The 11,752-nt window shown below is 58.7% G+C and overlaps 1 protein-coding gene across 1 annotated transcript in view; it reads left to right on the forward strand.

The window, feature by feature from the left end:
- RNF216 (ring finger protein 216) overlaps nt 1-5,456 on the forward strand; it is a 113,121-nt gene extending 107,665 nt beyond the window's left edge. Inside the window, exons 16-17 of the mRNA XM_040990021.1 lie at nt 2,750-2,819; nt 3,189-5,456. Of these exons, the coding sequence (XP_040845955.1) occupies nt 2,750-2,819; nt 3,189-3,508 (390 nt within the window). The 3' untranslated portion in view covers nt 3,509-5,456. The remainder of the gene's footprint in view (nt 1-2,749; nt 2,820-3,188) is intronic.
- Nucleotides 5,457-11,752: the final 6,296 nt, after the last annotated feature.

The raw sequence follows: 11,752 nt of genomic DNA on the forward strand, positions 1-11,752 counted from the left end.
GCTTGCTTCCGCCCTGTGGTCAGGCAGCCGGGACCTTTGCCTCAGTGGTCCACCCTGGTCTGCAGCTTAGATTGCTGGTTCAACTCATGACGTTCATGGGGCTCCCGGAGCACCCCCACTCTGCTGGCTTCTGTCCCAGAGGTCAAGTGTTAAGGAGAGATGATAGTCAAGTAAGTTGTTGTGAGGGACGACCTGAGCCCAAGAAAGTACAAGCTGCTTCCTGAGAATGGCCTGGAAGTGGCCCCCCTCTGCTTGCTTGTCTGAGTGTTCTGGGTGGGCTTTGCCTTGTGCTAAGGAGAGGGGCTGTCAGGACCCTGTGTCTCAGGGCGGGCCACGTGCAGACTTTGCTGCCCCGAAGTCAACCTTCCTCTTCCCGGCCCCTCACGACTGCGAAGTTGAGGATGCCAGAGCCACTTTTAGGGAGCACTGGGCACCTACCTTGTCGGGGCAGCTGCCAATGCCCACTGCCCCATGTGAAATTCAGCCTGGGCAGAGGACAGTCATTGTTGGATGGGCTCAGCATGCCCTTCTGGGCCTTTTCCTATCGTTGCCATTTCCAGCAGCTGCGGTGTGTCCAGCTTTTCTGAACCACGGTCACACTTCCTGGGTGTGGTGAGACAGGATGCCTGGCATGTTCGCTGATGGAGCCCACTTCCAGGAGGGATTCATCCATCACCAAGAGGCCGTGAGGGGCCAGAGGGGCCAGGCTTCACATTTAACCTCAGGATCAAACATTGGGATATAGTGGATACAGCCACTGTCTGAGGCACCAGCATCCCATATGAGCATTTGTTGGAGTCCCAGCGGTTTCACTTTGATCCAGCTCCCTGCTGGTGGATCTGGGAAAGCAGGAAGATGGTCCAAGTCCTTGAGGACTTATACCTACATTGGAGACTCAGAAGGAGCCCCTGGCTTTGGACCTGCCCAGCCCCCGCCATTGAAACCCTTTCTGTTTTTAGATGAATACATTTTTAAAACCCCGCCCCAAAATCAGTCCTAATCATGCCTAAGGAGAGGCAGAGAAAGCTTCTGACTTACTCCCCAGTAGCTGTGATGCCACAGATCTGGGCCAGCTGAAGCCAGGAGTCAGGCCCCTATGTGGCAAGGGCCCAAAGCACGTGGGCCATTTTCAGCTGTTTTCCATCTGCAGTGCAGTGCTGGGCAGCAGCTTCCTGTCCCTAGCATGTGGAAGCACCCTCCATCCCAGCACTCTGAATGACTAACTGGGGATCCCCTGCAGACCATCGCCCTGCTCAGCCCCCACGCTGGGAGCCCAGGCCCTGAGTGAGCGCTCGAGCTGGACTCCTTCAGGAGCATTTGGGTTTGTCAAGTGAATCTTAGCGCCAAAAATCAGGCAGTGTCACAAGGATCTGGAATCCTGTGCCTCGTGTTTCACTTATGCTGGCACAAACGTCAGGAGAGAGAAACGAGCAAGCTGAAGGTCAGTTTGGAGGTTGTGAAATTACTTCTCATGCAGTGTGTGTGGCCTTTGCAAATGTGCTGCCAGCTCGGCTGGGTTCACGTGGGCCATGTGTTCCCCGGGAGGGCGGAGGCCGCCTCTGCAGCATGGCCAAGGGGGATGCCTACAGCAGTCCGTGGGACTGTGAGAGGTGCCAGGAGGGAGTGTGCCTGTCACTTCACCTCTTCCTGTGCCTGTGCCTTGCTCAGAGCCCCCACTGGACGAGGTCCTACCAAGGACAGGTGTCCATTCTCGAAGCCGGGAGGAGCATAGGTTCAGCAGTCTCTCGGTAGTCTAAAGCCCCCAGTCTCCTGCGGCTCCACCGTAAGATTTTTCCACCTCCCAGGCAAGAGGAGCACCCTCATCCCTCCTGTGTGACCTTCTGTCTCAGTGCCACTTATGGGTGAAATTCCTGACAGCAGCCACTGAGGGTCATGGGCAGCCAGCTGGCCTGTCTGGGCTGGCACAAGCGCCAGCAGCTGGAGCCGGGGCTGCCGCAGCACAAGGCCAAGGCCCTGTTTCCACATCTCACAAGGTCCTTGGGGGTCAGCACATCTGCTGGGAAAATCCAGACTTCGTGAAATAACTGCCAGAAGTACAGAGCTGGCCACATGGACGGGCTCCAGGCCTTGTGTAGAGGGAAACGTGTTTACTTTAAAACTCCTTGCCTGGCTGAAACTCACTCACACCCCCCTCCAACCTCCTCCCTGACTTGACTGTTCTTTGCTCTGGAAGAAGCTACTGGAATTCCCCAGGAGCAGGACCCGCTTCCCATGAGCCTGGGTTGGATGGTTTCCTGCAGTGGCCCTGGTCAGGGCTGCACCCAGAGCCCTGCGGTAGCCCACTGAGGCCATGCTGGCCTCCTGACCTGGTCGGGCAGGAGCTGCTCCACCTGGCTGGCTGGCTGGCTGGCTTGCTTTTCGGTCCCATGAATGTTCTCCCTGTCGTGGTCTGCCACTCTGCCTCTAGGCTCAGGGCTGACTGGAGGTTATCTCCTCCAGCCAAGTGTCCAAGTGTCGCCTGGGCGGGAACAGGCACCTAGACCCTCAGGCTGCTCTGCTTCCCCTCGCTGTGCACTGCCCAGGCCCTGCTCTGCTGTGGCAGGCCATGGGCTGGCTGTGGCTGCTTCCCTGTACTTGACCACGGAGAGCTTCCCCGCCACCGCCCCTCCCCCTGCTTCCCACAGGCGTCCTCATGGGAACGCTGGAGCTGCTGGGGGAAGGCCAGGAGCGTTTCAGCTGGCCCCTCAACCTCTGGCCCCAGCTCATCCTTCCTCTTACTTTTTCCTAGGAGGATGACGAGAAGCTCATTGAGGAAATCCAGAAGGAGGCTGAGGAAGAGCAGAAAAGGAAGAATGGAGGCAAGTGCACCCCTGGCAACAGGCAGGGCAAGGGCAGGGAAGCCCGGACACACTCCAGGCATCTCCCAGACTGAGGAAGGCCTGTGCGGTGCGCATAAACTCAGAAACCAGCTCTGGTCCCTTGGCGAGCAGGCGGGCAGGGGCGTTCCCGTGTGTGGCTGGTGACCGCGGCAGGTGCTTTCCCATGCAAAGCGGGAGTCCCCTCTGAGGAGCCCCTGGCCGTGGACCAGCCTCTCCTACTCCAGGCTCTGCTTAGCTGCCAGCCTTGGCTGGGGGCTAAGGTCAGTGTGTGCAGCCCTGGTCCCAGGCTGGGTCCCAGCAGAGTTGGTCCAACCTGTTTTCCTCAACTGTCACATCTCCCTTTTTCAGAGAACACATTCAAACGCATCGGGCCCCCGCTGGAGAAGCCCCCTGAGAAGGTGCAGAGAATGGAGGCCCTGCCACGGCCCGTCCCGCAGAACCTGCACCAGCCGCATATGCCACCCTACGCCTTCGTGCACCCGCCCTTCCCACTGCCACCCGTCAGGCCCATGTTCAACAACTTCCCACTCAACATGGGACCCATCCCGGCACCCTACGTGCCCCCTCTGCCCAATATGAGGGTCAACTATGACTTTGGCCCCATTCATTTGCCCCTGGAGCACAACCTGCCCATGCACTTTGGTCCCCAGCCACGGCATCGCTTCTGACCCGGAGCTCCCGCCACCACTGGGCAGCCATGGAGTCGGCGGGGGTGGATTTTGGATGGAGAATCCCCCAAGGACTAATGGTTCTGCCCATGCCTTCAGTAGGATGGTGGGGTGGACTCCTTTTATTCCTGCACCTTTTTTGAGATGGGCCCCTGCCCCTCGAGTGGCACCGCGGGCCGGTGCCCTCCGGGTGCCTCAAACAGGACTGCTCTGGCACTTGGAGGACCCAGGAGAAAGAGGCAGCAAAGCCCTCTTCCCCAAGAGCTCCACCATGTTGACAGGCGACACGTGGCCGTGGCTGAGGTAGGCCATTCCTCACACCCCTGCAGGGGGAGATGAGAAAAGCATTGTCCGTTTGCCTGTTCCCCTTTTCCCAGCACGCACAAGGGCAGCCTCACAGAGCTGGACACCACGTAGGCCTTCGTTCCTATAGCGTAGTCCAAACCCTAGTCCAGCGAAGCAACAGGTGACACAAGTCGGGAGAGACCAGCCAAGCAGGACCACCGTTCTGGCCCAGGATGCAGTGCTGGGGTGCAGGGTGTGGGGTTGTTGGCGCTGCCACACGGCCATTCAGGGTCCCCTCTGATCAGCCAGTAATGAAGAACCGTGCCACGTCATCTCTGTCGTTTACCTGAAGAAGTGTCTGTCCTGTTTTTCCACTTGGTCTGGGTTTTCCGTGCCCTGCTAACCTTCCCTTCGGGCTCTGCAGAGTCAGACTAAGAATGTTACCCCATGCCAGGCCTCTCCTGAGGGCTGCCTGGTCCTGCAGCTGTGGCTGGACTGAAGATCCTTAGGAGGTAGCTTCACTCCCCAGCAGGATCCAGGCAGCTCCGTCCTCCCTCCCATGTCCACTCAGGTAGAAGGGCCCGCAGAGTGTCAGCTCTTGGCCTGCACGCAGCCCCAGTGTGAGACAGTTCCCAGCCTCACCTTCTGTCCAGTTTGTCTTGAGCCATTCTTGAGCCCTTGCTGTGGCCATCTGCTGGAAAGAGGTTCAGAGCTGCCAGCTGTTCAGCTGAGGGGAGCCCTTGTGGCAGCACAGGTCACCTTCTTAATCTGTGTCACCTGCCCTGGCCCTCCGGCTGGAGTGACCTGGACGTGTGGACCAACAACTCCTCAGATGTCGCTTGGGGATCTGAGTGGAGGCATAATCCAAGATGCCCGTTCTTTCTGCCTTTCCTCAGGATGAAGGCTTTGAAGACAGGTGGTCACCAGGGCCTGGGGTGGGGACAGCCTGCTGCTGTCTCCCGCCAAGCCCGGCCTCGGGCCACCTGAGCTTTGTTCCTAGCCTGAATGACAGTGCCTTGGAAAGGCGGGCTCCATGGGCCATCCCTCTGCTTCCTCCAGGGAGGGCCTCTGAGGGCGGGGCACAGCAGTCAGCCTGCCGGATGGCACGGTGACCCCACGCCTCCCTTCATCCATCCCCTCATGGGCCTCTTAAGCAAGCCCACTGACCTAGGAGATGGGCTCCATCACGGGCCCGGGGCAGGACAGGGAACAGGCTGCTGCCAAGGCAGGCAGAGGCCTAGGCGATGCCCCCAAAGGCTGAGCCAGTGTCCCAGCTGCTTGGAAGGAGGCAGTGCCCTTCTCCATCCAGGGCACCTGCTTGCAGAGTGCAGCAAGGCCTGGAGTGGGCACTTGAGGCTTCAGACCCCTGCGTTTCCTGAAGCAGGGTCCAGGGAGAAGAGGGACTGGAGTCTGGCCAGCAGGCAGTCCTGTTTTACTTGCCTTAAAACTGGAGAGGAACCTAGTATTTGCACTTAGCAAATGATTGAAAAACAGGAAAAGTGTGCATGATTTGTCACTTTGTATAAAAATGATTAGCTCATTCCATTCTGTTCATTACCTTCAGGTAGCAAAAATAAAATAGTTCTGTTCAAACTACTGTGTAAGAAGCCTGTATCATATGTAACTTGCACTTTTTGTAAATAAATGTTTGTGCGCTCTTGTTGCTCTGGTCTGTTTCTCACACAGCTAGCAGCCCTCCGCCTGGAGAGGAAGGGAGGGCCAGCCAGCAGAGGGGATCAGATCTGGAGCACCAAGTCTGTGCAGCTGCCCCTCCCCACAGTGGGTATGGAACACTCTCCAGTCCCAGAAAGCATCCCACAGGCCTCCGCGTGGGCAGACACCTGCCCGGGTCTGGGGCCACAGCCCCCCATGGCCCGTGAGGCAGCCCTGGGTGTTGAGGCAGCCCTGGGTGTTGAGGCCTTGGGAGGAAGCACTGGCCAACTGCCGACCACAGGTGGCATAGAGCTCACACACCACGAACTGTGTCTCCTGCTGTTCATGACTGCTCATCGCAGTGAAGCCTCTTAAATATTTGGTCATGTTTTATTTATTTGAAAGAGTGATGACACCTGTTCATTCATTAAATGCCCTAAGAGCTGAGGCCAGACGGGGCCAAAGCCAGAGTCAAGAGCTCCATGTGGGTATCCGGAAGCGAAGTGTTTTGACCAGAAGCTGCCTCCCCTGATGCGTTAGTGGTAAGTGGGGTTGGAAGCAGAAGCAGGACTCAGATACGGGAGTCGAAGTGCCTCAAATCAGGGACTTCCCCACAGGGCAGCACCTGCCAGGTGAGTGGGCATCTCGGAAGGGACTCCGAGCCCTGCGTGGCCACCTGCTTCCCTCAGAACAGCCCTGTGCTGTGCTCCCAGCCGGCGTGCCTTTTCTGTGCTACCTGTTTCTTTGTGTAGATTTGCCATGTGTCAGACCACTGTTGTCACTTGAGATGCCTGCTGTGCTGGTGCTACCACAGTGCCGTAGCCAAGGGCTCCTCTCACCAGCCTGGGATGTACGTAGGGCAGGTGTCAGTAGCAGAGTCTGTTGTGCGGGTCTCTATGCCTCCTGGATATTCTGCAGGATTTCCATCCTGCCAGAGCCCCACTCACAGATAGAAGCCCAGCCCAGGCTGTGGGCCTGCCCAAGGTGCTGTTTGTGTCTGCTTTCTTTTTTTTAATTTATTTTGTGATGTTATTTGCATAGTTGAGAGAGATATGTACCCATGTGGACCATTATAGGGCAGGGAGGGTCGAGGTATGGGGGAAAGTGGATGAGACAGCTGATTTTTTTTTTCCTTCCTGTATCTGGGAGAAGCAGGGTGAGCCCAGCAGCCTAACTGCTTTAATACCTGGGCATGGGGGACAGCCTTCCCAATGTGGAGCGTGTCCCGAGGGTGCAGCCTAAGTGGTTTCACCCACATACTTGCTGTCAAAGCTTGGCCAGCAGCGTTGGCCAGATCTCCCCCCATGGTACTCAGTGTCCTCTGCAGACCTCAAGGTCTGTCCTGCCCACCGTGTGCATCTGGACATGCCTTGCACAGTTGCTGCAGTAACAGGAGCTCCAGTTCTGACACTTGCACTCCACGGTCAGACCTCAGACCCCGTGGTTTCCCCATGGTTGGAGAGGTCCAGCAGTTCGGTCGGGGGTGGTACTCAAACTTGGCCAGATGTGACTGCAGACCTGACTCCTGTGTGTGCCAGTTAGCGTGGGGTCCCACTCAGTCCATCACCCACATCAGCCTACATATACACGGGGTGGTTACAGTCATCCGGTCAGTTCTGTCCCCAGTCCCAGCCCTGCCCTCCACACACCAGAGAACTGCAGCCGTGTCAGAGTGACCCCCAGTAACCACTACTAGCAAGGACCAGTGCCTTTCCTGTGCGTGGTCCTGCTCTACCTCCCCACCGCCACCTCCAGCCGAGAACAGGACCACCACGGTGTCCTGCCAGCACCGTCCTCCCGTCGCTCGCCACTCACAGTGGCTTCATCTTGCAGCAGCTCCAGCGCAGGTCTCACAACCGGCTCCTCACAGGGCAGGAACTAGCCACAGCCAGCCTGAGCCGAAGCCTGGCCACTGGCTGCCACCCCAGCTAGCCCCCATCCCCCGCCAGGCACCCAGTCACCTTCCTGAGTCTGCCCAGTGCTGTGGAGTGGCCCAAGTAGCTCTGTGTGTACCCCCCGGACTGTCCAGGCCTCTCCAGCCTGCAGGGCACACGTGACAGTGCCCACTGGGCACTCTGCTCCTATGCCTGCTCTGCCATGCCCTGGCTCAGCACCATCCCTGGTCCTTACTGAAGGGAAACCAAAGCAACTCAAGTCTTCTGGGTTGTTCAGGCAGTATCTGTTGGTAGAGTAAGTGTTGTGGGGGCTGGTGGTGTGGCACAGTACATTTAGCCACCCCTGTGATGCCAGCACCCCATGCCAGAGCCATGCTGCAAGCTCCAGCTGTTGGGTTTCTGATCCAGCTCCCTGCTGATGCACCTGGGAAAGCAGCAGAGATGGCCCAAGTGCTTGGTGCCTGCACCCCCGTGGGAGACCCAGACGAAGCTCCTGCTCCAGCCCACCCCAGACCTGGCTCTTTGGGGCTTCGGGGGAATGTACCAGCAGAGGAAACAGTCTCACTTGCTCTCTGCCTTATCTTCCAAAGATACAGTCCAGGGCCCAGCACAGTAGCCTAGTGGCTAACATCCTTGGAAAGCAGACAAAGGCCCAAAGCCTTGGGACCCTGCAACCACATGGGAGACCGAGGGGGCTCCTGGCTCCTGGCTTCAGGTCGGCTCAGTTCCGGCCATTGCAGCCTCTTGGAGAGTGAATCAGCAGACGAAAAATCTTCCTCTCCTCCTTCTACATCTAAGAAAGATTCAGAGTCCAACCCCCTCCAGACGTGGTCCTGGGTCTCCCAGAAGCCAGTGTGCTGCCACCCATCGCAGGCACCCTCAGCCAGGTGGTGACGGGCAGTGCCTGCCACAATATCTGCACCAGGCAGTCGTGCACCACCGCAGGCTCACCCCTTGAACTTGAGTGGGCATTCCAACAGCCCTAACCGGAGAGCAGCAACAGCAGCGCCAACTATTAAGTAAAATGCCTCACCCTTGCCCCTGGTTTTGGAGGGGCACCTGTTCTTGGGGCCCAGCTGCCAAGCCGTGCTAGCCCCACACACAGACCACACAGAGACGTCTCAGGCCGGCATCCCAGCCACCACCCACCGATGTCCCCGCGCAGGCCAGCGGACAGGTAAGGGATGGCGCTGAAGATGTTCCCGGCCTCCCGAGGTGAACTGCCCCACGCTGTGCCCTCCTCATCCTTCCAGAGGCATTCTGGGATTCCTCCGGCCCCTGTGCTGGCTGACGAGTTCCTGGTTCCCTGGATTAGATGCCTTTATGCCTGCGACCAGGATCTGAACCCCAGCTGGCACCGGTGAGTCAGGATGGCAGGTGGGCGGGCCCTGAGGCCCAGTCCTTCCCACAAGGGTTAATCCATCACCCTCCTGCAGACACCCAGGCTGGAAGAAGGCTGACTTGGGGAGCAGCCCTACCCGTATATCCAGACCCCCACACTGCCCTGGGGCACTGCAGGTCTCCCAAAGTGGGTAACGGACCCTGGGATACCTGCCTGGAGCTGCCCCTGCTTCAGACTAGACCCAACACAGGATCAAAATGCAGGCGCCATCGGTGATCTGGCACCGTGGGCTGTGACCCTGGGAGCTCACAGTATGCGCCATGGCCCGTGACTCCACTGCCTGGTCCCAGTGTGGGGACGAGTTCCCACACACAGCAGCACCCGAGGCCACGCGCATGGCAGCTCTAGACATACAGCAGCATAGTGGGAGGTCCTGGTGGTGACCACGGCTGTGAACATAGGGCAGGGTGGGTCCTCAGAAGGTCGCAGAGTGACCTGGCCACCACTCCCACCCTGGGCACTCTCTGCAGGCATGGAGGAACTGTGTGTCTCATCTCCCAGCAGGGTCCCAGCGCAGTGGCCTAGCAGCTGAAGTCCTTGCCTTGTATGTGCTGGGGTTGCATATAGGTACCAGTTCATGTCCCAGCTGCTCCACTTCCCTTCCAGCTGCCTGCCCGTGGCTTGGGAAAGCAGTCGAGGACGGCCCAAAGCCTTGGGACCCTGCAGCCACATAGGAGACCTGGAGGAAGTTCCTGGCTTAGGGTTGGCTCAGCTCCAGCTGTTGCAGCCACTTGGGAAGTGAACCAGACAGACAGAAAATCCTCTCCTTTCTATAAACCCAACTTTCCAATAAAGATAAGCAAGTTTTGTCTCGCAACAGCCATTAGTTGGGACAAGGGACGCTGTGTCCTGACCACTCAGAGCAGAAATCCCCACCGCGGTTCCTGAGCACTTGGACCGGAGGACAGTCCCGAGAGACAAACACGCACTTCTGCTTGTAAGAGGTACCAAGAGGCAGGCGGAGTCACCTTGAGGTGCCCACTTCCGACATGGGAGCATCCGAGTCCCCAGCTCAGCGGGTGGCTAGGATAAAGGGCTGGGGAGACCTGGATGGAGCTCCTGGCTCCTGGCTTCAGCTCAGTCCAGCCCTGGGCGGATGGGGCAGGTGAATCCTGGGTTTCTCAGCCCTGTCTCCCCGTTTCCCTCCCTGCACTTCGGAGGATCACTTGGGGCCTTGAGTGCTTGTCTGTGGCATGGCCCCATTGCACACAGCCAGCCTCCTTTGTACCATCACCTGTTTCAAGTCAAGGATTCATTCATTCCATCTGTGCACTGGTTCACTCCTTTTGGTGTCTCTCGGTTCCCTCTGATTTCCTGCCTGTCTGCATACGGTGCAGACTCCTCGTGGCGACAGCAGTGCCAGCAGCAGCCCAGCCCTTGCCCTGACCATGGCTTCCCTCCTTCCTCTACCTCTCACCTCCTGCTGTCGGGCCTGGGTCCCAGGGACAGGCACAGGGAGAGGGGATTGTCACTCGGGCAAATCCTGGGCCCTGCCACCCCGGGTCAGACCCCTTCCTGTCTCAGAGGCCCTCCCCAATGCAGACACCTGTCGCTGCAAACCAGGGACACCAGAACTCAACTGTCCATTGCTCAAGTGGACACACGGAGGCCGGACTGGCCCACGAGGGTCCAGGTGGAGTGGCTGGTGGTGCCCCCTTCCCAGCCGTCCCCACCCTACTGGTGAGAATAGCCAGGACTAACTAGAGGAGGGCCCCAGCACACACTGCCCCTGTCCCAGAGCAGCTAAGGGAGAAGGTGTGAGCACGGGCCAGCCCACCTCCCTCAACAGGGAGGGGACTGCTCTGCATGGACCAAGTTTGCGAATTCCTCCAAGCAGAACCCATCCCCACATGACTGCATGCTTGTCCAGGCAACCAGGCACACTGGGGCCTGCAGAAGGAACCAGAGTCAGGCAGCGCATAGCCCCAGGGCCGGGGCCCCTGGGTGAGGGATAGGCATTGCGGGGTTGTCCCCTCCCCCAGGTTAAGGCGCTGGGCCTCAGGCATCCATCTGTGTCACTGAGATTTTCCTGGCTTCGAGAAGGGCTGTAATGGGGGTGGGGGCAGCCTGCTGGGGACCCAGCATCCCTTTGTGGTGGCCATCTGCCTCTGTCAATCTCCAGACCCCCGCCCCCAGGGGCCACGAATCACAGCGAGGGCCTCCCCATTGCGTCATCAGCAGCCAATCAACACCGCCCAGAAGTCAGCCCGGCCCCTTCCCTCCTGGGCTGGGGCCATTTCCTAGGGTCTCTGGCCTCTGGAATCCTCTAGGAGTGAAGTGAGCCTTCTCCCCAGCACAGCAACATGGTCAGCTGGTCTGGGCTCCATCTTCTGTCAGGCTCTGGGAACTCCAGAAAGTTCCTATGGGTTGGGCTCCTGTCCAAGCTTCTCCCCGACATCCACCCCGAGTTCCCTAGTCCAGGAGCCCCTGCGCAACAAGGAACACAGACCACAGCCAGCAGAGGTACAGGGGCACCCCGGCCCCACTGTCACATTCCCCAGCTCAGGGCAGGGCACTCTACCCCCGCCCCATACACACAGACAAGCTGCCAACTGGCTGTATTTTATTTTGCTCTTTCCAGTTTGACGCTAACTATCATGGGCATTTGGAGTTATACAAATGACACTTAGAAAAAATAAAAGACCAAGACACCCAAAGTGAGATGCAGGGCATTGGGGGGTGGGGCAGGGTTAGAGGGGCAACAGGCAGGGCAGGGGTGAGCTCTGGGACTCCCAGCCTCACCCCACCCCGGAGACCCCCAGGGATCCAGTCAGAGTGGTGGAGCACCAATCCAGGCAGGGCTCTGGCTAGGGCTGGACGGGCCCCAGAATGGGAGAAGGAGGCAGAGCAGAGGGCGAGGCGAGTGCCCGGGACCCCCTGCCCACCACTCACCCCTACAGTTGGGTTTGCCCAGGGCACCTCCAAGGGTAACACATCACTTAAAAAAAAATACTGATTTGGTCATTTTCCGCTTCCAGTCAGGCCAGGGTGAAAGGAGAGGGGGAGCAC

The sequence above is a fragment of the Ochotona curzoniae genome, unplaced genomic scaffold, assembly GCF_017591425.1.
Source record: "Ochotona curzoniae isolate NIBS_2020 unplaced genomic scaffold, NIBS_Ocur_1.0 contig_54, whole genome shotgun sequence".
Classification (NCBI taxonomy): domain Eukaryota; kingdom Metazoa; phylum Chordata; class Mammalia; order Lagomorpha; family Ochotonidae; genus Ochotona; species Ochotona curzoniae.